Consider the following 25,916-nt stretch of genomic DNA (forward strand, 5'->3'; position numbering starts at 1 on the left):
TGCATAGTTAAGACTCTGTCTCCCATTATTGCTGACTCTAGCAAGATGGTTCAATGGGTGAAGTGCTTGCTGTGCATGGAGGCCTGAGTTCAAATCCACAGGACCCATGAAAAGCTAGGCATGAAGCACACATCTGTAACTGCAGACCTCCTGTGGTGAGATGGGAGGTAAGACAAACAGGACCCCTGGCCGCCTTACCTGGCACACTCAACAGTGAGCGTCAGAGGACAGACTGTCTCAAACGTGGTGGGAAACAAGGATGGAGAGCCAAGATTGTCCTCTGACCTCCACCTGTGCACTGTGACACACACACACACACACACACACACACACACACACACACAAATACACACACAGAGAGATTTTATAAAAACCACTGCTAGATTTCCAAGATGGGCCTACGTCTATCCATCAACACTGGTGTGTGTGTGTGTGTGTGTGTGTGTGTGTGTGTGTGTGTGTGTGTTATGACTAGTGAACAGCGAAGCTGGGAAACAGATGGTAGATATTATGATATTGGGTAAACTGTTTACAGAAATTAAATCTGAGAATATTAGTCTGGAGAACAGATATTTGAAAATGTGCAGGGAGCATGATTGCCTTCCCAGGGGTTATGTCATTAAAGAAAACTGACTCTCGCTCTCCCAGAACCTATCAAATGCTAACGGCTCCTCTGCGAGGGCTGAAGCCCTGTGCCCATCTCTCCCTTTCTGTGCTGAGATTTTTGTCTGGCTTGAGTTTGCTGTCGTGCCATTGTGAGTTCATATATGCCCTGCTGTGTCTGGGAAATGCTGTTTCCTTGGTGATCTCCACTCTCTCTGGCTCTTATGCTCTTCCGTCCTCTTCTGCGTAGGTAGGCCCCTGAGCTGTTGAAGGAAGCAATGAGATTCAGATGTGCCAGTTAGGGCTGAGCACCCTACAGTCTCATTCTCTGCACATTACCACCAGTTGTGGGTGAATTTGGAATCAGAGACAACACTGGGTATCTTCCTCAGTTGCTTTCCTCCTCCTCTTCCTCCTCCTCCTTCTCTTCTTTCTCTTCTCCTCCTTCTCCTTCTCCTTCTCCTTCTCCTTCTCCTTCTCCTTCTCCTTCTCCTTCTCCTTCTCCTTCTCCTTCTCTTCTCCTTCTCCTTCTCCTTCTCCTCCTTCTCCTTCTTCTTCTTCTTCTTCTTTGATTTTTTTTTTTGAGACAGAGTTTCTCAGAAGTAGCCACCGCCGTCCTGGAACTCACTCTGCTGACCAGACTGGCCTTGAACTCACAAAGATCTGCCTGCCTTTACTTCCCAAGTACTGGGGTTAAAGCTGTGCACTAGCACTGTCTGGCTTCTACGCAGCTTTAATACTTCTTGTGTTTATTGATTCACTTACTTAAGTGGCAAGATGTCATGCCACAGTACTGTGTTGAGGTCAGATCAGAGGACAAATTGTGGGAGTTGGTTCTCTCCTTCCATCACATGGACTCCGGGGATCAGATTCAACAGAATTTGTTGTTCTTTTTGTCTTGTGACCTAAGCCCTGGTCATTAGGTTTATTTTGGTTTGACTGACAGATTCCTGAACTTTTCATCTAATGCTAGGGGTGTGGGTGGGGCTCTCACCTCTTCAGAGGGCTATGGGGAGGGTGGTGAACTCCCTAGGAATCCCAGTAGGGCACTTTGGAATCATTGCCACCTGTAAACATTGCCTCCCATAATGGAGAATTCCCCATGTGACACCTCAACATCTTCAACAAGTCCCTGAGGCTATCAGTCAAGAACACTCACAAGATCACACACAAGATCACATACACACATATACAATATTACATACACACACACACACACACACACACACACACACGACTCTCTCAGCTTCCATCCTTCAATTCTGCCACCTTCCACAGTAAGTGCAAAACCCAGTGTCCTGTACTTCCCAGCTAGATTCCACTTCTTAGAGGGCCCAGACTCCATCCACCCTTCCCAGCAGGGACCAGAGAAGCAGGATGAACAACACGGATGCCAAACAGGTTCTGGGAAATGAGGACTAATGGGAGGGGCAGAAGCCCGATAACAGGAGAGCAGGGGAGCCAGTGTCTGTGACTGCCCACAAGGGCTCCGTGTCTCCCTCAGAAAACATGCACCTGCTGGAGGCCTGGTGGTGCAAGCCTGTAGTCCTAGCACTTGGGAGGTGAAGACGGGAGTTCAAAGTCATCCATGGCTACGTCGGGAGTTTGTGGCCAGCTTGGCCCACACGGGAACACCCTGACACAGGGCTGGGTGATACATAAAGTGCTTACCGTAACACAAGCATGAAGACCTGGGTTGAATCTTCAGAAGCATTGTAAAGAGGGAGCTGGGTGTGGCGTGATCCCAGTGCTAAGAAGTTAGAGACAGGAGGATGCCGGAGACTGCCTGGCCAGGCAGCCTAGACACGCTGATTTCTGCGTGTATGAACACATATATGTGTATGCACACCTCCTCTGAAATCATGTGCACAAATGTACACACGCACATACCATACCCTAACACGTATTACACGCATATCATGTACAGGCACACACATTTCACACCGCACCCCCCCACACACACAGAGTAAACAGACATAATAAAAAATGTTGAGTCAGCGTGGTTGTGCACACCTCTAATGCTGCCACTCTGGAAGCTGTGGCAGGTGGAACTCTGTAAGTTCGAAGCCAGCCTGGTCTACACATGAAGTTCCAGATCTCACTGGGATACATAGCTTCCTGATTCATAAAACAAAACAAAACAAAAAACAAACAAACAAAAACCTCGTTTGTGTTGTTTTGTTTTTTGACACAAAGGGGAAATATTTTCTAATACTATTGCCTTAAATGAGAATTAGACCCAGTTCCTTTAAAACAAAGGGTAGAAGGTGGGAGGTGCTTAATCTGGAATGGAAGGCTGCTCCAGGGACTCTGCTGAGTACATGGACTTTTTCCTGAGACTGCAAAACGTTCTCTCTCCCATTAGGCCAACCGTGCCTGCTCATTGTGGATTATCAACATCAGGATCCTACCTGCCACAGAGATTGGCAGATAAAGGTGCCATCACCCCTGGTGACTGTGTTTCAAAGACACAGCTCCCAGGCCCCTTGGGGAGTGGGTAAGAGAGGGAGGGAGGGAGGGAGGGAAGGAGGGTGGGAGGGAGGGAGAGACAGAGACAGAGACAGAGACAGAGACAGAGACAGAGACAGAGAGACACAGAGAGAGAGAGAGAGACAGGGAGGTTATTAGCCTGAAAACTAGACTGAGGCCAATAGAAGACTCATCTTCCCTCCAGAGGGACTGAGAAAGAAATTGAAATTACAAGGCTTTTGTGGGCCCTGAGAGATGTCTGTTAAGTGCTCACACTGCTCCTGCAGAGGTTCGATTCCCAGCTCACCAACAACTGTAACTCCAGCTCCAGAGGATCTGGCGCCCTCTTCTGGCCCTGCACACATGTGGGCATCTGCACACATGTGTCTTCTGCTCACACATACAATAAAAATAAACGTTAAAAGATACAAGGTCGGGCCTGAAGAGATGGCTCAGTGGTTAAGAGCACTGCTGCTCTTTTAGAGGATGAGGGTTCGAATCTCAGCACCTACACTACTCACTACTGTCTGTAGCTCCAGTTCCAGGGGCCTGGTGTCCTCTTCTGGTCTCCACACACACTGCATGCACACAGTGCAGGAAAACACCCATCCTTATTAGATAGATAGATAGATAGATAGATAGATAGATAGATAGATAGATAGACAGACAGACAGACGGATGGATAAATGATAGATGGACAGATGAATGGATAGATGATAGATGGATGGATGGATAGATGTTACATATAAAGCCCACAAAGTCTTGTATGTATAAGTGTGTAGAAAGGGTAGAGGGTAGGGGGCTTGGTATGTGTAACATATGTATGTGTGTGTCTGTGTCTGTATGTGTGTGTGTTTGTGTGTCTATGTGCTCACCCAGTCAACTAAGCTGGCTGCTCTTTGAGCCTCAGGGATCCTCCTGCCTCTGGTGGTCCAGTATTGGATTTGAGCTGCTGCTCTTGATGTTCTGCCAAGTGCGTGGATCCCAGAGTTCACACTTGCATGGCAGACGTTTCATTGATTGTTTTTGTTTTGAGACAGAGTCTCCTGTAGCATAGGCTGGCTTCGAACCCCTTGTGTCGCCAGCAGGACCTTAAATTCTGACTTTCTTGCCTCCATCCAGTGCTGCAGTGATGGGCTGGGCCACTATGCCCAGCTCCCTTAACTCTGTCTTCAGTGACCCTGGAAGAGAGGAAGGTGTCAGAGCTGACAGGCCTGGTGTCAATCAAATCATTCCCTGCCCCTCTGCCCTCGCCTCAATCACTAATTCAGGAATTTCCTCAAACAGGCTTCTCGCTATCAAATCTCCATCAGTTTTAATTATAGGTATTGAGGAAGCAGGCGGTTCTCCATTTATTTAATAAGGGTGTATCAACACTGTCTGTGGGCGCATCCTGTCTATTAGGGTGTCTCTCCTCCCCTCTGAGCTTGTCTATGTGTCTTCATTTACATCTGTCCACACAGGATTGTGTCTTTTTTTTTTTTCTCCCAGAGACAGGGTTTCTCTGTGTAGCCCTGGTTGTCCTGGAACTCACTCTGTAGACCAGGCTGGCCTCGAACTCAGAAATCTGCCTGTGTCTGCCTCCCAAGTGCTGGGATTAAAGGCGTGCACCACCACTGCCTGACTCAGGATTGTGTCTTCTTGTATCTCTTTTTAACTTAAAAAAAAAAGTTAGCCAGTGTGTGTGTTTGCATTTGTGTTTGCGCACAGAATGTGCTATGTATAAAAGCTCAGACAACAACCCGTGACTGTTGTTTCTCCTCTCCCACCATGTGGGGCTAGAAAATTGAACTCAGGCCATCAGGTTTGGTGACAGTCACTTTTACCAAGTGAACCATCTTGATTCTTCTGTATCTCTCTCTCTTTTTTTTTTTTTAAGACAAGATCTCTTGTATCCCAGACTGGCTGTGTGAAACCCTCTTGCCCACTTTTATGCCATGCTGGGGCTCGAACTCAGGACTTTCCAGATGTTAGGAAAGCACTCTACTGACTAAACTACTTTCCCAACCTTTCTTTTACATTTTTGCTTGAATTTGTTTGTTTTGAGATAGGGTCTCATATGGCTCAGGTCTCAAACTCACTAAGTAGCAGGATGACCTTGAATATCTGATCCTATTGTCTCTGCCTCCAAGCACTGGGTTGACAGGCCCGAACACCTGCTTTATGGAGCGCTGGAGGTGGGACCCAGGGCTTTATGTTTGCTAGACAAGTGCTCTGCCTACTGAGCCACAACCCAACCTGCCATTCTGCGTCTGTGGGTGATCGTCTTCTATTCCTCTCCCTCTCTTGCTTCATTCATTTATTCACTCATTCATTCTCCATTCATTCATTTCTTGTTACAGACATCCGTGGAGGCTGCAGAGGCGTCCCCAGTCCAATAGGAGAGAGAAACCTCTGCCCATCCTATGTGATCAGAAGTGACAGGCAGAGAGGGGAACAGGTAGCCGCTGGCAGCTGAAGAGAGGCAGTGGAGGCAGCGGATGGGGTCAGAGACTCTGGAGAGAGAGGATGTCTGAGTGTCTCCTCCAGATATTCAGTCTCGGGATTACAAGCCCGTGTCTGCGTGAGTGCTAAGAGCTGGAGTAGGGAGGTGGGAAAGGGGCAGGAATCAGGGACAGACCACAGACCATCACAGAATGTAGAAGGGATGATACCAACAGACCTGCGACATACAAATCACCCCCAAAGTCTAAGCTCCAGGCCCCCTAATGCCTTCCTCAGGGCCCAGGAGCCTGAGTCCCCACCCTCTTAATCCGGCAGCTCCACCATGATTACCTAGAAGGACACAGCCCACGTGAAGGAGGGCGGAAGGGTGGGGTGGAGAATCCTGGAATCCTGGCCAGGCTGGGTGGCCAGGATGCCTGGGGATCAGCAGGGAGAACCAGCCCAACTGCAAGCCAGAGTGGAAGGAGCTGTCCTCAGAGTCAGATCTCAGCTCCACAGGCCGCCATGGGGATCCCCAGGACCTTCCTGCACTGCTTCCTCGGGAGCCTGCTCTGCCTGACAGGTACCTGCATAGGCTGAATCCAATGGGCCGAAGAGCCTGAGCCAGGACTCCTGGCTCTGAGGGAGAAGGGCTAGGCTTGGACCCCTGGATCTGAGGAAGGAGAGCTGGGGTTTAGACTCCTGGGTCTGAGGGAAGAGGCTTGGGTCTGGACCCCTGGATCTGAGGGAGAAGGGCTAGGCCTAGATCCTGGGTCTGATGAAGGAGAGGTGGAGCCTGCACTCCTGGGTCTGAGGGAGGAGGGCTGACATCTGGATCCCTGGGTCTGAGGGGAGAGTGCTGATGTCTGGAGCCCTGGGTCTGAGGGAGGAGGGCTGGGGTCTGGACCCCTGGGTCTGAGGGAGGAGGGCTGGGGTCTGGAGCCCTGAGTCTGAGGGAGGAGGGCTGGTGTCTGGAGCCCTGGGTCTGAGGGAGGAGGGCTGGGATCTGGAGCCCTGGGTCTGAGGGAGGAGGGCTGGGGTCTGGAGCCCTGAGTCTGAGGGAGGAGGGCTGGGGTCTGGAGCCCTGGGTCTGAGGGAGGAGGGCTGGGGTCTGGATCCCTACATCTGAGGGAGGAGGGCTGGAGGCATGCTGTCTTGAATCCTGGGATGGTGGAGACCATAGTACTCCCATTCTCATTCCCTCTTCACCCCATCACTGTCATCTCCTCTGGCACAGGTCTTCCTTTCTCTCCCTCCCACCCCCTCATTGAGGGCATTTCTGGGGAGCAATCGGGGCTCTCCCCAGAGCTGGAAAGGACCTTAGCTCCATCTTTGAACCCTCTTCTACAGGGATTTACTCACTTGAGTATGGATGGGCTGTGAAGGACAAATTAGAAGGATATGAAGCAAACCGCTCTTGCACAAGGCTTAATCTGTGTGTATTTGCTCATCGTTGGATGCAGTTTGGTATCTGTGTGTCCTCGAGTTGGCAACTGCTTGTGCTCCTCTGCACCAGATTTCAATATCTAAGAAGTGTGTGTGTGTGTGTGTGTGTGTGTGTGTGTGTGTACACCTGTGTTTGCTAACAAGCCTGACAATCTAAATTTGATTCCCAAAAGAATTGACTTCTAAAACTTGCCCTCTGACCGACACGCATGTCCTGGGGGTAGCATCCTCATGCCACGCTTCCTCTACAACACAGTATATAAAATGCAGTCAGAAAGATTTTGATTTCGAGACAGGATCTCACTGTTTAGCCTAGCTGGCCTGCAACTTTCAAGTGTAGACCAGGCTAGCCTCAAACTCACAGAGACCCACCCATCTCTGCCTCCTGAGTGCTGGGGTTAAAGGCGTGCACAACCATACTTGGCAACTATGTAAATTTTTTAAAATGTTTTTGCATGCTGCAGGACTGTAATCCCAGCGCTCCACCAGCCTCAGCTGCACTGTGAGTTCCAGGCTAGCCTAGGCTACATAAGACCCTGTCTCAAAAAACAACAAAACAAAACATTCTTTGACTGTCAGTTTCTCTCCACATTTTTTGAAAAAAGAAAAAGAAAAGAAAAAAAAAAAAAAAAACAAGATCTGTGTGTAATTTTCCACGTACATGCCCACTGTCTCTGTGTTATCTCTATGGCTTGCATGTTAATATCTTTGTGTACTTAGATATTAGAGTGTGTGTTTTCTTTCTGCCTATTTATTTCCATGTTTCTAAATATCCTGTATCCATATATGATTTCTAGACTACTTTGATGAGATCATGTGTTTTCCTCATTCTTTTTGCCGTGTGTGTGTGTGTGTGTGTGTGTGTGTGTGTGTGTGTGTATTGGCACATGCCACAGCTCACATGTGGAAGTCAGAAGACAACCTTCAGGAGTTGATGCTCTCCTTCCACAAAGTAGGTCCCGGGCATCGAACTCAGGAAGTAAGGCTTGGCAGTTAGCATCCTTGGCTGCTCAGCCATCTTGCTCTGCATGCAATAAGTACAAACCTGTGCCAGAACTTAGAGTTCTGGCTGGGTGTGTGTTGCCCCACCCTCTTCCTGCCACAGGTGTAGATGGTTTCAGGGTGTCTGTGGAGGGGTGGGCAGAACAGGAAGAAATCACTAAGGCCCTTATGTAAATGACAGAGGTCTTCCAGGACCTTGGCAGCACCTGGTGATGCCAGGCAGGCTCAGCCATTGCTGACATCATTCTCTCATGGTGGCATGAGACACAGCAGCCTGGTGTGTATCTGTCCCACACTGCATGGAGTCCTAGGTCCTGTGATAGCTCCTCCTGACCTCCTCCCCACCCTTCTCCTAGGCTCCCAGGCCCTACAGTGCTACAGCTACGAGCACACCTACTTCGGGCCCTTCGACCTCAGCGCTGTGAAACTCCCCAGTGTCTCTTGTCCTGAGGGGTGCTCTGAGGTGGTCTTGTCGCTGGATACCGGTGAGGACAAGAGGGCAACGAAAGGATAAGCAGCCCGAGAAATAGAGAAGACAGAGAATAGAGGGATGGGGAAGAGAGAGGAAGAGAAACGTACTCAGTAGAAGAGGAGGAGAGAGATAAAGGAAAGTGGAGAAGAGTGCAGGGATGGTGGGGAAGCAATGAGTGGACTTGGTGGTTCACACCCAAGACCCTGGCACCCTGGAGGTAGATGCAGGAATGCTTTTGTGTTTGTGGCCAGCCTGGACTACAAGGCAAGACTTTGTCAGAGGGAAAAAGAGAAAGAGTCCTGGTGGCACACATCTCTAATCCAAGCACTTGGAAAGTAGAAGCAAGAGGATTATCCTTGGCTATGTAAATTGTAGGCCAGCCTGGGCTACATGAGACCCTGTCTCAAAAAAATGAACAAACAGGGCTGGAGAGATGGCTCAGTGGTTAAGACCACTGGCTGCTCTTCCAGGGGACCCAGGTTTGGTTCCCAGCACTTACATCGTGACTCACAACCATCTGCAGAGATGGGGATCTAACGCCCTCTTCTGCCCTCTGTGAACACTGCATGCATGCATCATACATACAGGCAAATTGCTCTTACATATAAACTAAAAATAAAGTCTTCTAAGTCAAGGAGAGTTGGGAAGGGAAGGGATGAGAAGGGCAGAGTAGGAAAGGGAAAGAAAAAAAAAACTCAGGATAGCAAAAGATAGAATGGAAGGAGGGAAGAGACAAAACTCAGTGAGAGGAGGAGAAATGCAGAAGTAGGGAGGGAAGGCTCACTCTGGCCTGGTACTCTCCCGCCCAGGTTACCGCAGCCTGGTGACAATGGTCCGGAAAGGATGCTGGACAGGCCCCACCACCGGCCCCATGCAGACCAACCAGGATGCTCTGCCTCCCGACTACGCGGTGGTCCGTGGTTGCGCCACTGACTACTGCAACAGCAACCTCAAGACTCACGACGCCCTCCCCAACCTGAGCCAAGGTGAGCTGGGGGCGTGACTGGAGAGGTCGGAGGCAGGGCTGGAGAAATCGGGGCGGTGCTGGAGAAAGTAGTGCTAAAGAGGTTGGGGGGCAGAATTGGAGACGGTGGGGTGGGAGGAGTCTGGAGAGCTGCTAGATAACTCAGGGCTGGAGACGTCACGGGTGGGGCTGGAGGGGGCCAGGGCTGGAGAAGAGGTCGGGGGCACTGTCTCCGTTGAGCGCTGCTCTGGCTGTAGGATGCCATACCTCACTTTGGCATGAGCAGGTACACTGCTCAGCCTGCACTGTCAGACCGAAGCAATGCTCTAAACCTCATCTACTGTCTTCTCAAGCTCCTAACCCACAGACGCTCAGTGGCACCGAGTGCTATGCCTGCTTGGGGACCCACCCTGAAGACTGTTCCCCTGAGAAGTCCCGACGGGTCCAGTGCCACCAGGACCAGAGCGCCTGTTTTCAGGGCAACGGCCGGATGAACATTGGTGAGGGGCTGGGATGGTGGGAAGGCGCTGAAGGCCTAAGGGTAGAGCTACCAGAGAAGCATGGTTCTCTGTGGTCTTGTGTCTGAGGGAGGAAGCAAGACTGAGGTCTGAGGAAAGGGGTATGGTTCTAGACTGAAGGAGACATGTCTCTGATCTAAGGGAAAAGGCCTGTTGTAGACTGAGGGAGGAGGCATGCATGTCAGGAAGGAGACTGGCTCTGGTCTGAAGGAAGAGGCTTGTCTGCACTGAGAGATGTGGTCTTGGTTCCAATGAGCCCTGAAATGTGGTAGAGGACCGAGGCCTGACCCCTTCTCACTGTCCACCCAGGCAACTTCTCGGTGCCCGTGTACATCCGGACCTGTCACCGGCCCTCCTGCACCACCATGGGCACCACCAGCCCCTGGACATCCATCGACCTGCAGGGTTACTGCTGCGAGGGCCACCTCTGCAACAGGGCCTCGGTGACACAGATCCTGCCTGGCACCATGTCCTCGGCCCCTCCCAGAGCTCCCCGAATCCTGACCCTGCTGACGGCTGCTCCACTACTGGCCATCGCTCTAGGGGCGTCCGTCGGGTTCCCTGCATAGACAGCACCTCCAGGATCGCTCCGCAACTCATCACTCCAGCCCCTGGTGTGGGCTCCTTTAAAAATGATGTGAAAATAAGAGCTGCACTCCTGTCCCTCCAGTCACAACCTTCCACCCTGCTCTCTGTCCCTCCTTACTGCCGCTGGCCCCACCTCCTGGAAGGCCCATCTATCCAGTGCATTGAACGAGGTCCAACCAGCTTTCAATAGTGCCATCCCCTGGTCACCAAGCCTTCAATACATGAGCCTTTTGTGACCCTCTCACAACAAACCATGCCACTCACCTTAAAAACCCACTTCTAGCAAGGCTAGTGGTAATACCAGGCTGTTGTCCCAGCACTCAGGAGGCTGAGGCAGGAGGATAGCTACTTCAAGGCCAAGCTGGACTACATTGCTAGTTTAGGTCCAGCCTGAATTACAGTGTGAGACCCTTTCAGGCATGGTGGCACACACCTTTAATCTCAGCACCACGGAGGCAGAGGCAGGTCTGAGTTTAAAGTCAACTTCGTCTACGGAGTGAATTCCAGGAAAGCCAAGACTACATAGTGAGACCATGTTTCAAAAGAAAGGAAGGAAGGAAAGAAGGAAGGAAGGAAGGAAGGAAGGAAGGAAGGAAGGAAGGAAGGAAGGAAGGAAAGAAAGAAAGAGGGGGTAGAGGGGAAACAAACACCCTGCCTTTCAGTCTCTCTAAAGCAGAATTGAAATCTATAATATAACTGCAGTCCTTCTTGGGCCCGTCACCCCAACAGAAACTCCCCCAAACTATATAGACTAGTAGAACATATGCTCCCCCAAACTATATAGACTAGTAGGACAGTTCATAATATCTACAAACTGGAAACAACCCAAATAAATATGAACAGCCAAATGGAATGAGGAGGCTGAGATCTAGCCACACAATGGAGTATTATGCAGCAGCGGGAAATGACAGCTGACAGTTACCTGCAGTGGCCTTGAAAGAATCTCACAAAAACAGTGTTGAGCAAAACAGTAAAGGCACACAACAGAACAGGTTGTATGATTCCATTCAAACAACGTATGAAAGTTGCTAACAGCTAGTATGTACAATTAGAAGAGGGAAGAGTGGTCGTGTTTGGGAACAAGTGACCAAAAGAGGAAATACGGGGTGTTTGGAAATAACTAGATGTTGAGTTATGAGATCTAAGAACTCACTGATCCATTTTCGCTCCCCCCCCCCCAAACTTTTTGTTGTTGTTTTCTTTTGTTTTGAAAGAAAAGGTCTCATGTCGTCCATTCTAGTCTCAAACTCATTTGCATAGCTTAGGATCACACTGAACTCCTGACCCCCTCACCTCGACCTGCCAGACAGATGCTGGGATTACATGTGGGATCCATCACACCTGTCTTTTCTTGCCTTTTCACATGTGTATTATTTGCAATAAAAGGTTTTAAACATGTACACACTTTCTTGATGGGAAACGGGCAGGTGGAGAGGCTGCAGGAGGGACAACAAAGCTGACTACTCGTCTCTGGAGATTATCCACTGGGCACAGGGAACGGCAGAGGGAAGCGTCTGAGTTCTGCCCCTCACGCCAGCTTTTGCGTGTTCGACGCAAAGGATTGAGCCGGATGAGGTGCCATGAGCCTGTCGTCCCCGCCACTGGTAAGCTGACACGGGGGAGTCTTGAATTCAAGGCCAGCCTGTAATACAGATAAATCCAAGGTCATCAGAAGTAACCTTTCCACGTCAAAATTTAAAAATAAAAAGGCTTAGGATGTAGCTGGGCTGTAGGGAATGCCCCAGCAAGGGTCTGGAGGCTTGTCTCAGTCATGGAGGAGCTGTCTAACATATGTGAGACCCTGGATATCTCACCTCCAGGGGGGAAAACCTTGCGAATGTAAGAAAAAAGTGGCTAAGTATTCCAGTATTTGACCACAAAAAAATTTTAAAAGATACACCTATGACGCAGTAAGCAAAACTGGGTAGCGTTTAGAGTTTCCTGTTGCTGTGATAAAACTCTGATTATGAGTGACTTGGGGAGGGAAGGGCTAATTTCATCTTCCAGCCATTCCATCAGCCCAAGGAACCATCCATACCAGTGGAGAAGTCACAGGGCAGGAGTGGGAGGTGGCTGGGCACCTGTGTCCATTCTCAGGAACAGAAAGGAGCTGCGGCGCATGGCGCATGCTCAGTTCACTTCCTCCTTCCTGCCGTTAGGTCAATCTTACCATCTCAGTTAAATCTACATGGAGCCACTCTCATAGGTATGTCCAGAAGCCTGTCACCGAGGTGACTCTGGATTCTGACAAGTTGACATCACATCACAGGGCATCAGAGGTGATGGGCGGAGCAGGGCCAGGTCCTGAGGCAGGAAGAGGATCTTGCCAGGAAGGAAGGCTCAGTGGGCGAGGCACTCCAGGCAAAGGGATCAGTCTATGCGAAGGAGGCTCGAAGCATTCGTTAGATGGCGAGAACACAGGGCAGAGGCCAGAATCAGAAGAAACTGATTCTGAAAGAGGCATCCAGCAACCATTTGGAACCTGTTCTTCCGGGCTAGTGTGTCGCCGGCCCTGGTCCCGGCCCCAGCAATTAGTCAGACCCAGCCCTGCCCTTCTGGTTCGGAAAGATACAGTCACAGACCTGGAAGGTCATGGTTGATGAAACTGGGGTGTGAGTCAACTGGTGGGGAGCACAGCCCTTATCCGAGCACTCCAGGGGTGGAGGAAAACTATCAGGAATTCAAGGTCTAAGTTTGATACATAGTGCCTAGCCTGAGCTACATAAGACCTTGTCTCAAAACAAACAAAAAGAAAAAGAAAAAGAAAAAAGGAGTATGATCCAGTAATGGGAGCACAGAAAGGAACTAGGGAGATAATTCTGATGGCACAGATGCCCGAGAAGACACCTTTGTGACAAAACAGTAAGTGAGGAGGTTTTAGGGCCACTTGCATAAAGAGTCAGGATAGGGTCAGCGAGAGGGCTCAGTGACTAAAGGGGCTTGCCACAAAACCTGATCACCTGAGTTCAGTCCCTGGATCCCACACAGTGGAAGGAGAGAACAGACTCCCCACAGTTGTCCTCTGACCTCCACATGTCACATGCCACATATGTACACGCTCACACTTACACCGTAGAAATAAACAAATGAACTTTTTAAAGTTGGGATGTGGTGATATATGGAGGAAACTGAGTGTGAAGAGGATGGGTTGGGCCTGAAAGGCCTAGAATATTCCATCTGAGTGAGACTTCTCAGCTTCCTCCAAAAGCCAGTGGGAGCCATGGGAGGAAGGATTTAGAGACAGAGAGGAGCATGACAAAAGCCATGCTGTAAAACCCAAAGAGAGACAGGGACCAGACCAAGGCAGGGACAGAGGGAGGGGCTGTCAAGGGTGCCTCTCCTCCAAGTCCAAGGTCGAGGGCTGCTTGATGCTGAAGACCAGAGGGAAAAGGAAAGGCTGGAGTGGCTATGTGAGGGATGAGGGGTAGGAGCCAACTGCCTTTGCTTGAAGACAGCTTTCTCCTGTGGAGGTGGGGAGGACCAGTGGGGAGGACCAAGGGGGGGGTGGATCAGTGTGATGAGTGAACAGTCCTGCAGGAGGCCAGTATCCTCTCTGAGAGTGGCAGAGGCTGGGGACAAGGGATCAACTGTCTGTTCTTACTCCAAACTGTAAAATGGTAGTGCACACCTTTAATCTCAACCCTGGAGAGGCAGAGGCAGGCAGAACTCCATGAGTTCGAGGACAGCCTGGTCTACAGAGCAAGTTTCAGGACAGCCAGAGCTACCCAGAAAAGCCCTGTCTCAAAAACCAAAATAACAAACACTTGTGTTGTACATTTAATTACAAAATAATTACATAATTTCCCTTCCCTCTAGCCCCACCCACCCTTGCCAGGCCCTTTCCAAGATCACCGGGGCCTCCTTCTCTTTCACCACCACTGTTATATAGACACATAAATGAATAAACATATGATCACAATCTGCTAGTCCGTTCAGTGTTGCTGCCTGCATTACTTAGTCAGGGGGATCATCCCTGCGAGGGCTAAGTCTCCCTCTCTGAGCCTTTGTAAATCATCTGTAGCTCTTCATCTAGGGGTGGGGACCTCTGAGATCCCCCAGTCCACGTTAGAAGGTCAACTGCTGTTGGAACTGTTCACGTAGGAATTGTTTTGCTCATGCTATTGAGCTTTGGCTCTCATTTGAGACAAGGCTTCATGTGGTCCAGCTGAGGATGACTTTGTACTCCTGATCCTCCTGCATCCACCTCCTTTTTCTGCACACATGAAATGAGTCATTACAAATTGCATTGCCGGAATGGTAGCAGAGGCTGAAGAGGTGGCTCAGCAGCTGAGTGTGTCTGCTGCTCTCTCAGAGGACCTAAGCTTGGCTCCCAGCACCCACATCACACCAGCTGGCAACAGCTCGAGACTCCATCTCCATGGTGTCTGCTGCCCCCTTGTGGCCCTTGTGGGTACTACAATCACATGAACACAGGTGAAAATCTTCAGAGCAAAGACGGAGAAGTGTGATGGTGGATACCTGTAACCCCACATTCAGCAGGCTGAGGCCAAATCACCCTCGAGTTTAAGGCAAGTCTAGGCCACATGACAAAACATTGTCTCAAACAGGGAATATCATGAGTTTGAGGCTAGCCCTAAGGACTTACTTCTTCATTTTAATTTTTACTTATGTTCATTTATTTACTTGCATGCCATGGTCAAAGGCCAACAAAGGACAATGTTTAGGAGGTGGAGAGTTGACTTTCTCTTTCCAATATGTGGGTCCCAGGGATTGCAGACATCATCAGGCTTGGTGACAAGTGCCTTCGCCAGCAGAAATAACTGTCTCACTCACTCCAGGCTACACATCTTTTAAATGAATAAATGAATAAATGAATGAGGCTGGGGATATATTACAGTTGGTAAAGTGTTTTCTTTGGAAGCACAAGGACCTGAAGTACTTATATTTATGGGAAAAGAGGCCAGCTTGGGCTACAGAGCCAAGGCCACACAAAGAAACCCTAACTCAGAAAAAGAAAAAGAAAAAAAAAAACGAAAAGGGGGGAAATGCCAGGTAATGGTGGTGCATGCTTTTAGTCTCAGCACTTGGGAGGCAGAGGCAGGTGGATCTCTGAGTTCAAGGCCAACCTGGTCTACAGAGTGAGTTCCAGGACTGCCAGAGCGACACACACACACACACACACACGCAAAGCTAAAAATGATGGCCATCAAGGAATAACATCCAAGTTCAATCTTTAGTCTCCACACACATGATTACACATGTGAACACACAATTACGTATCCACACATACGCTAACACATGTGCACATCTATACAATAAATGAATGGATGCTTGTATGGATGGGTGGATGGATGGATGGATGGATGGATGGATGATGGATGGATGGATGATGGATGGATGGATGATGGATGGATGGAGAGTGGGACTAGTACTAATAAGTTAAATGCTAAGACCTAAGATGTTTTATTAAGACACATGAGAAACCATGGATCTTGGTGTCCTGGGGTGGGGTGGCACTGAGCCCCTCTGGAAATCAAGGAAGACTGGGCTTGATCAACAAACACACACACACAAACACATTCAAGCCTGAGTGTGCAGATAGGAGATAGACACAGTGGATCCTACAGTATTCACGTGGGTCTGTGTAGCCCTCCCTTTCGCACTCATGTCTGCAGGAACACAGTGCGTCAATTTTGCATCTAAACAGGACCCTGTCCCTTCTCCAAGATGTTCCCACCCTCTCTGTTGTCCCAAGAGTGAAGTCCCAGCGTCAGCACCAAGGACAGAGCCGCTGTTATCAGGACCACAGACAGCAACTCACCGGATTGAGGGGTCAGGGCAAGTACTAGGGAAATGGAGAAATGGCGTCCCTCCCTCCTGTAGGATGGTGTGGAGTAGGCTGGAGCAGAAGAGCCAGTTACTATCACAGAGCACGAACATTCCTTTGACAAGCATCCATGGAAGGCTGAGGCATCAGCTCGGTGGGTAGAGTGCTCACTTAGCATTCATGGGGAGATGGACCCCATCGCCAGCAGCAGCAGCATATAAACTGGATGTAACGGTGCATGTCTGCAATCTCAGCGCTCAGAATGTGGATGCAAAAGGATAAAGAGTTCAAGGCCATCTTGGCTGCATAGTAAAGTTCAAAGTCGGCCTGAGACCCATAGGACCCTATCTCAGAAAATATTATGCAGCATCTTTCCAGTGCACCAAACATTGTTTTGTACCATGTGAGTAGCAAGGATTCTATCATTAACAATTAGACCAATGGGGGCTGGAGAGATGGCTCTGTGGTTAGGAGGGCTGGCTGCTCTTGCAGAGGACCTAAGTTTCACTTTCAGGACCAACATGGCGCTCACAACAGCCTGTAACTCCAATTCTGGGGGATCTGACACTCTCTTTTAATCTCCATGGGCACCAGACACACTTGTGGTATACAGACATGCATTCAGGCAAACACTCATACACATAAAATAAAAATAAATATTAAAAGGGAGGTAAGATCATTTTACTCTAGCATTGACCCCGTGTAATGACAAGGCACTAGTCTGAGAGACAGGATGGCTAGAGTGGTTGCTGTGTTAGCATCAGTTCCTGTTTCCTTGGGATGATGGAGCACTTGAGAAAAAGCACCTTATGAGAAGGAAGATTAATTCCGTCTCTTGGTTTGTAACGGCGCAAGCCATCATGTGGAAGGAAAGAGTGGTGGCATGGTGGGAGCATTGGGCTGTCTATTTACTTCTGGGTGGGCCGGGCAACACACACACACACACACACACACACAGAGAGAGAGAGAGAGAGACAGAGACAGAGACAGAGACAGAGACAGAGACAGAGAGATGAATGCCAGCACTCTCCTGGCTCCCTTCCCTCAGTTTGTTCATTTGAGCATCCAGAGCACTAGTTATCACTCAGGGTGCTTCTATAACCTTCTCAGCTCATCCTCTCTGGAAAAACTCTCGCAGATACATCCAAAGGTTACCATTGAAATCGGCCATGATGAGCCAACCAGATAGCTCAGGGGGTAAAGGCAAATGCTTCGAGAAGACCTGAGTTTGGTTCCAAGGGCTCACACAGTGGGAGGACAGAGCTGGTGTCTTCAAGTCGGCAGTGAATTTATTTGACAGCAGAGACTATGTTTGAAGAAGTGATCAAGGAAGATACTGTGTGTAGCTTAGTGGTAGACTGCTTGTGTAGCTTGCATAACATCTTAGATTCCTCCTCTAGCAGAGAGAGACAGACAGACAGACAGACAGACAGACAGACAGACAGACAGAGGGTTTGGTGTGGTTTGTAGATCAGTGAAAATAAGCCAAGGACTGTGGTGAAAGAAATTTTGACAGGAGTCACATACAGAGGCAGAGAGAGGAAGAGGCAGGAACATGTAAAAGAAAAGCAGAAGTTGACCAAGAAAGACTGGTCTTTCTTGGCTGGGGCCAGAGAAATGGCTAAGTGCTCACACTGCTCTTGCAGAGGACCAGAGTTTCCTTGAACTCACATCCAGTGGATTTCAATGGCCTATAACTACAGCATGTGTGATCTGGCGCCCTCTTCTGGCCTTGGCTGGTACCTACACCATGTGCACATACTCCTATACAAACATACCCATATTGTTCCTGTACTTCTGACTGTGGTTCTCCCGTTCGTTTCTCCTGGGGCCACTTAGACGGCTGTATTCTGCCACCCTGAATCTTTTGCTTACAATATCTGGACTCTCCTCCAATGTTCTTCTATGTGGGGTAAGCTTAAGCTTTCTTGCAGCATGGTGGCTTCAAAGTCTGGGAGGACAGAAATAGAAATTCCTTGTGCCCTTAGCAAACACCAAGCTATTCCCACAGAATTCTATTCATTAAAGCAAGTCACAAGTCAGTCAGATACAAAGAGAACCACACCATCACCTGGAGGAAGAACTTCACAGTGTGACAGTGGGCCACAGGTGCTGAGCTGAGGGCTCTCACCCACTCTTCAAGCCACTCTGTGACATAAGGACCAGACCTCTCTACAGGGCTCAGGGGGCATCCTGTTAGGGATGGCAGCTAGACTACAGGCAGATCTGCCTGTAAACAATGCTACTTGTGTGGAAAACTCCATGTAGAAATAAAGCCAATGACACACCGAGATCAGAGCCAGGGGCTTCCCATGATGACACGTATCTTTAATTCCAGCATTTGGGAGGTAGAGGCAAGCAGATCTCTGTGAGTATGAGACTAGTTAGTGCTACATAGTGAGACTCCTCCCACCCTTTCTGCAGTGTGTGTGTGTGCGTGCGTGCGTGCGTGCGTGTGTGCGTGCGTGTGTGTGCATGTGTGTGCATGTGTGTGTGCATGTGTGTGTGCGTGCGTGCATGTGCACGTGTGCACGTGTGCGTGTGCATGTGCGTGTGTGTGTAGTCAGATGTAATGTCACATGTCTGTGGGAGGCAGATGTAGCAGTGCAAAGTGTGTGTGTGTGTGTGTGTGTGTGTGTAGTCAGATGTAATGTCACATGTCTGTGGGAGGCAGATGTAGCAGTGCACACCAGATAGTGCAGTGCTGGTGAGCCTCAGGCAGAAGGATTTCGGCTTTACAGCCGCAATACATAGGAAAGCTCTGGTTCAAACACCCACAAGAAAGAGAGGCGTGGGAAGGATGGGGTATGCACATGCCTCATTAGTCTATGTGACATCTGAAGGCAGGAGATCAGAAGCTCAGGGTTATCCGTGGCTACATAATGAGTTCAAGACCAGTCTGAGCTACAGGAGACCTTACATCCAAAACACTAGAAAAGGCCGGGAGGCATGAATCACCGGTTAAGAGTGTTTATTGATCTATTAGGTATAGTGAGAATTTTTATTTCTTTAAGCACAGAAATGTTATAGGGATATGTTTTTGCTTTAACCCCAGGTGTGGGATATGGGGCTGCTTCAATTTGTCTACAACAGCTAATTATGATTTGCCTCGTGCTCTGGCAGGGGCCAGTTTCTGTGATTGTGTGATGTTTGGAATTCTGGGGACTCGTGAGAGGGTCTAAAAATGTCAGTGCACTGAGAAAGGCTGTTGTGGCTGCTGCTCCCCTGGCTGCTGCTGCTCCCCTGGATGGTGCTGCTGCTCCCCTGGCTGCTGCTGCTCCCTTGGCTGCTGCTGCTGCTTCCCTGGCTGCTGCTGCTGCTCCCCTGGCTGCTGCTACTGCTCCCCTGGATGCTGCTGCTCCCCTGAATGGTGCTACTGCTCCCCTGGCTGCTGCTGCTGCTCCCCTGGATGGTGCTGCTGCTCCCCTGGATGGTGCTACTGCTCCCCTGGCTGCTGCTGCTCCCCTGGCTGCTGCTGCTGCTCCCCTGGCTGCTGCTGCTCCCCTGGCTGCTGTGGTTCCCCTGGCTGCTGCTGCTGCTCCCCTGGCTGCTGCTGCTCCCCTAGCTGCTGCTGCTCCCCTGGCTGCTGCTGTCCCTGCTCTTACTGGTTGATGATTGGAGATATCCTAACAATGAATATCAAACCTGCCCAAGGAACTGGAAGCCTCTAACCAGCAGGAAGTCGTCTAATGATATCGGCACTCTCTTTCCCCTAACCTTCTTCCTCTTCTACCTAGCGGAGGAGCTGGATGGGATAAGGGTGGAGTAGGGCAGTAGGAAAAGGGAACCCACAAAATGTAGCCAAAAGTCAAGTTGCAATCTGGGAACCATAGTTCCAATCCCAATACCTTCATTGAGCAGATCACAAATGTCTGTGACTCTGGCTCCAAGGAATTCAGCGCCCCCTTCTGGCCTCTGTGGGCATGGCGAGAGAGAGAGAGAGAGAGAGAGAGAGAGAGAGAGAGAGAGAGAGAGAGAGAGAGAGAGAGAGAGAGAGAAAGCGCACACACACACACGAATTTTTAAAGTGTAATTTTACAGCTCTACATGGAACATGCATATACTACCCCTTTCTCCTGAGGTCCAGGGATCGCTGTGGAAGGAGCGTAAGCACCATCAGCAGGGCTGCTGCACGTGTGAACTCACAGTAGTCGTGACCAGAGGCAGTGCACACCAGATACTGCAGCTCAGTGAGACTGAGGCAGAGGAGTGTGCCGTCCAGGGATACATAGGAAAGCCGTGGCTCAGTCACCCACAGGAAAGAAAGGAGAGAACTCACAGCTATGACTACAAAATAGAGTAAATCCCAGCATGGAGAGCAGAACTGAGCACAAAGTCCAACACCCAGCCAAGGAGCTACTGTTAGTTACTGGGGGAGGAACGGGCTGAGAGGAGTGTCCGATGTGCCACCCACACTCCAGTGGAAGATCACACATCCAAGAGGATGGGGTGGGGGGGGGGAGAAATTCACAAAATTGAGTGGGAAGTGGGGGTGGAACTGGAAAGAGGGAGGGGATAAATACAATCAAAATATGTTACATAAAATCTCAGCTGGGCATGGTGGTGCATGCTCTTAACCCCAGCACTGGGGAGGCAGAGGCAGGTGGATCTCTGTGAATTTGAGGCCAGCTTGGTCTACAGAGTGAGTTCCAGGACAGCCAGGGAGGGCTATGTAGAGAGAGAGACCTTCTCTCAAAAAAGGGGGGAGGGGGAGTTTCGAAATGCACCAACAGAGAGCCGGTGAGCTCCCTGGAGCCAAGCCCAAGGACCTGAGTCTGATCCACAGGACTCATATGGGAGAAGGAGAGATCCATGTTCTGACCTCTCGGGACAGCTGCCCGCTGACTGCCACACACTTGCTGTGGAATGTGTGCGTGCCCGTGCACACCCCCAAATCAACCAGCCAGTAATGTATGTTGGGCTTTTTTGTTTGTTTGTTTGGTTGGTTGGTTTGTTGGTTGGTTGGTTGGTTTTTGTCCTGGCTGTCCTGGAACTTGTTTTGTAGACCAGGCTGTCCTCAAACTCAGAAATTCACCTGCCTCTGCATGGGCCACCACTGCCCGACCTCAGTGTATGTTTAAAACAAAGAACAGTACAGATTTTTTTTTTCTTTTGGAAAACTAAGGGGGAAAGGAGGACAGTAAAGGAAGAAGAGGAAGGGAAAGAAGGGACGAGGCTGGACGCTGCGACGTAAGAATAACAAATGCATGTGCCCAGAGACTAAGAGGAAGAGACAGGAGTCCAAAGAGAAAGGGAAGCTTGGACGGACGCTGGGATGGCTGAAATCTTGAGCGCTCTCTCCCATGGCCCGAAAGTGCCTCCATGGCAGGGTTGTCTGTTTTGTTTGTTGCAATATCTCCTGCTCTTAGAACGATATCAGGCATTCAGTAGATGCACCATACATGTCGACAAGAAACTTTTGTTACAAAGCCACAGAGTGCCTGCAGTTTCCAAAATGACCACCAGGTGGGAGTCTTCCAAACCTTGACGCCTCCGTGAGCCAAGCCCCAGAGCTGGCTTCACGGTGCCTTTGCTGCCTGCCACCAGCCTAGGCCTTTCAGGATGTCTTCCGTGGAGCTCACGGCTTGCCAGGCCCAGCACATGCCCTGGGCAACAACTGACCTTTCCGCCTAAGACACCCTCTTCCCTACTTCCCTCCAACACCAGCCAGTTAAACAACCCTTTGTCCTTGGCCCCTTCCGGCTGGGCCCCGAGGCTCCTGGGTTTCTTCCAGGCCCGGAGATGGGGCTGGGACAAAGGTGGGGCATATGAGAAACCGCCAAAGATATGTCCTGGGGACTTTGAATCAGCTCTTCCACTCTTCCTGGATAGAACTGTGGGATCTAACCCCATTCTCACCTTGAACCCAGCCCCCCCAGCCCCAGGGCTCCAGGAGCCAGCCCTCCCTCAGGTCCACAGGTCCAGGTGCCAGCCTCCTCCCTCAGACCCAGGGGTCCAGGCCCCAGTCCTCCTCCTTCAGACCCAGGGGTCCAGGCCCCAGTCCTCCTCCTTCAGACCCAGGGGTACAGACCTTCCCATCTTAGACCAAGGGGTCCAGACCCCAATCCTCTTCCCTTAGACCCAGAGCTCTAAGCACCAGCCTCCTCCCTCAGACCCGGGGCCCAAGGCACCAATCCTCCTCCTTCAGACCCAGAAGTGCAGGCCCAGACCTCCAGTCTTAGAGCCAGGGGTCTAAGTGCCAGTCTCCTCCCTCAGACCCAAGGTCCAGACCCCAGCCCTCCTTCCTCAGGCTAGCTCTGCACCCTGCTTTTACTCTGCAGTCCTCTTACTCCAAAGACCCCGGTCTCCCTCCTGCCCCCTTCAGTGTTTCAGTATTGAACTCAAGGCTGACTCACAGGAAGTTTTGGGGCCTGAGTCACTCCCACCTCTCAGTTCAGCCCCTCCCAGAGCTGGAAAGAGCCAGAAAATGGGACTATTTCAACTGTCCGTAGCTCCAGTATAGATTTTCCATGATCATTACTCAGCGGTGCCAGTTGGGGTATCTCCCACATTCAAACTTCCCAGATATCTATTTTTTTTTCCAGTATATTTGGAGACAACATTTTTGCCTAACGTCCATGTATGGATTTCAGATTTTTTTCTTCACTTCTGTGTGTTTTCTCTATCTCCTTAATTTTGTACTGTTTTAGGTGTTTTGTGTGCTACAGATAGGATCCAGGGCCTTAGGCTAGTGCTCTACCACTGAGCCACACCCCCAGCTCCTCACTGGGGGTTTCTAAGCAAAGGCTCTACCACTGAGCTACACCTACAGCTCCTCATTGGGGGATTCTAGTCAGGGGCTCTACCTCTGAGCCACGCCCCAGTATTGCCTTTATTCCCTCATCTTTCTTGTCTTTTTGTTTCTCTCCTCCATCTCTGTGGTCATCGTCTTCTGTTGTCTCTGCTCTCTCCAGCCTAGTTCTCGCTGACTCTGAGCTCCCGTTCTTTCTCTGTCCTTCTGTCCCGATCTCACCCTGCTTCTTCCCTAGCTCTCTCTCTGTCTTCTGATCCCCATTCCTTCCTCGGTCTGCATCACTGGCGTAGTTGTGGACGGCAGGTTACTTCCATTTCTATCTTAGCAGCACAGAGGAGCTGAGAACGATGTACAGGGACGAGAGCCACACGTGAGTCCAAAGCCACGAACAGCTCAAGCCACTCAACTGCACAGCTTCTGGGCCCCAGTTCAGGGACTTCTGAGAAATGTACACACAGACAAATATCAAGGGAGGGAGGGGCCGAGGGAGGAAAAGAAAGAGGGAGAGGGGGAGCGAGGGGCTGAGAAATCAGAGGGTCCAGGAGTCAGGTGTGGTATCAAACATCTGTAATTTCAGAAAACTGGAGGCTGAGTCATGGTAATGATGAGGTTGAGTCCAATCAAGGATGTGGAGTTACTTCCTGTCTCAAAAAACACAAACAATATACAAAAAAAGAAACTAAATCACAACACAGGTTTTGGAGACAGAGGTGAACAAAAGGCTGGGGATGTGGCTCAGTGGTAGAGCCCCTGCCTAGAATCCCCCAGGGAGGGGCTGGGGGCGTGGCTCAGTGGATAGAGCCCCTGCCTAGAATCCCCCAATGAGGTTCCCCAGTGTGGTCCAGTGGTGAGCACATCTCTAGCACACAGACTACCCCGCGTTCCAGTCTAGCAGTGAAAAAAAAAAAAAAAAAAAAAAAAAAAACATAAAGACATAGAGTGAGAGAGATAATAATACAGAGTTGTGTGCAAAGCCCAGAGATGTTCCCGGGGAGGAGGAAGCAGAGATGGCTGCAGGTTCCAGGCAGCAAGCAGGCAGGGATTCCTGGGTGGCAGCATGAGGAGTCCCCAGCTGCAGCCTTTTCTCCAAGTAGACACACGTGTGGTGTCCGGGTGTGACTGGGTGTGACTCCATCCTTCTCCAGCCATGTGTCACTGAGTGGGATCAGCATGTGTGCCATGGGGTGGGGCACCCCCACGGGGTGTGTTTCTGTCACTGGGCGTGTGTGTGTGTGTGTGTGTGTGTGTGTGTGTGTGTGTGTGTGTGTGTTTGGGAGTCTCCGGGCGTGTCTGTGTGGGTAGCATTGGTGCCAGGCATGTCTGTCCACGGGTATCTCATTTCTCTGTAGCTGGCGGGTGCATAGTCCTCGATGCCACAGGACACAGAGTGGGAAGGAGTTGTAACTGAGCGTTTCTCTGAGCTTGGGGACCGTGAGGTGAAACCCTATGTTACAAGATCCCTTTGTGACCTGTCTTGGTGTCCCCATTGTGTCGTGTGTGTTGGCATGCTTGGGAGCATTTAAGGACCTGGCACATGGTGTGTAGACCCATGTGTCTGCTTTCTTTGTTGTGTGTCCCTATTTGAATCTCTGTCTCACACAACATCCTATTCCCAGAGTCACGTTCACCGTGTGCCTTTGTTTTATCTCTTGTGGTGTGTGTGTGTGTGTGTGTGTGTGTGTGTGTGTGTGTGTGTGTGTGTAAGAGAGAGAGAGAGTATGTGTGTGTATGTGTGTGTGAGTGTGTGTGTTAGTATGTGTGTATGTGTGTGTGAGTATGTGTGTGTATGAGTATGTGTGTGTGTATGTGTGTATGTGTGTGAGTGTGTGTGTGAGTGTGTGTGTGAGTGTGTATGTGTGTGTGTGTGTGCTGTGTGTGAGTGTGAGTTCATGTGTGTAAGTATGTGTGTGTGTGTGTGTGTGTGAGTGTGTGTGTGTGCTGTGTTGGAGTAGGGTGCACAGAGTGTGCTTGTCTGTGGAGATCAGAGGCTGATATAAGAATAGCTTCCTCAATTGCTCTGCACCTTGTGTGTTTATGCACTGTGTGCATGTGCCATGATACACACAAGAAAGTCAGAGGACAACCTGCAGGGGTCTGTTCTCTCCTTCCACCATACAGGCTCTGGGATTTGAACTCAGTTAGTGCCCTTAAACCCCATGAGTCTTGTCACTAGTCCTGCACCTCATTTTTTGGAAACTTCGTCTTTCACACCAACAGGAACTCACTGATTCGATTAGAATGGCTCCACCCATCTGACTACATCATCTCCCCACTCAGGGCTGGGGTTGCAGGTATGTGCCTGTGCACCTACGGTTTTTTTTTTTTAACTACTTGTTTTATTTTAGTCTTATTTGTGCTTGAGCATGCATTCGTGGCGTGTGTGTGTGTGTGTGTGTGTGTGTGTGTGTGTGTGTGTGTAAATGTGCATGTAACACCCAGTCTGACTCAGTGAAATAGCTCTGTTACTTATATCAGGATATATGCCCACGCTGAGGGCCTTTCTCTTCCCTGAGTGTGGTGTTTGTGTGGCCATGCACATGGGAGTATAACGGGTATGTGTATTGTGCGTGATGTTGGATTGATGGTGTGCTAATCTGGACGTTGGTGTTCTTGTGGGTCCGAATCCAACCCCATCCCCTCCAAAGGGTTCATATCATCCTGGACTGTGTCCTGTGTGGCTAGAATGTCCTAGAATGTCCAACGCTGGGTAGGCGTTGCTTGCACACTTCCATTGACTGTTCTCTGTGCTAAGGTATGCAGAGTGTCAAGTGCACCAGTGTATGTCAGGATCAATGTCAGGTGTGTGTGTGTGTGTGTGTGTGTGTGAGTCCCACACACAATGATGTGAGCTAGTGTGCATTTCCTGTTTTCTGGGCGCTGGATGACAG

At 50.0% G+C, this 25,916-nt stretch overlaps 1 protein-coding gene and 1 long non-coding RNA gene across 2 annotated transcripts; one reads left to right on the forward strand and one right to left on the reverse strand.

Moving 5' to 3' along the window:
* Positions 1-5,972: 5,972 nt before the first annotated feature.
* Lypd5 (Ly6/Plaur domain containing 5) lies at positions 5,973-11,024 on the forward strand. Its single transcript, NM_029806.2, has 5 exons — positions 5,973-6,079; positions 8,301-8,429; positions 9,226-9,402; positions 9,734-9,880; positions 10,208-11,024. Exons 1-5 carry the CDS (start codon positions 6,022-6,024, stop codon positions 10,465-10,467), a joined length of 771 nt encoding a protein of 256 aa, NP_084082.1. The 5' UTR covers positions 5,973-6,021; the 3' UTR covers positions 10,468-11,024.
* Positions 11,025-11,842: 818 nt separating this feature from the next.
* Positions 11,843-12,650, reverse strand: Gm38964. Its single transcript, XR_881886.2, has 2 exons — positions 12,525-12,650; positions 11,843-12,128 (listed from the first exon to the last, which is right to left on the reverse strand). It is a non-coding gene; the product is annotated as a predicted gene, 38964 (long non-coding RNA).
* Between the last annotated feature and the right edge of the window lie 13,266 nt (positions 12,651-25,916).

Source organism: Mus musculus, chromosome 7 (genome assembly GCF_000001635.26).
Source record: "Mus musculus strain C57BL/6J chromosome 7, GRCm38.p6 C57BL/6J".
Lineage (NCBI taxonomy): Eukaryota > Metazoa > Chordata > Mammalia > Rodentia > Muridae > Mus > Mus musculus.

Excerpts from the sequence above, each read along its gene's own strand:
- Lypd5 (NM_029806.2), top strand. The coding sequence starts at position 6,022 with ATGGGGATCCCCAGGACCTTCCTGCACTGCTTCCTCGGGAGCCTGCTC. Across the intron at positions 6,080-8,300 it reads GAGCCTGCTCTGCCTGACAG|GCTCCCAGGCCCTACAGTGC; the intron begins GTACCTGCATAG and ends CCCTTCTCCTAG. Across the intron at positions 9,403-9,733 it reads CCTCCCCAACCTGAGCCAAG|CTCCTAACCCACAGACGCTC; the intron begins GTGAGCTGGGGG and ends TGTCTTCTCAAG.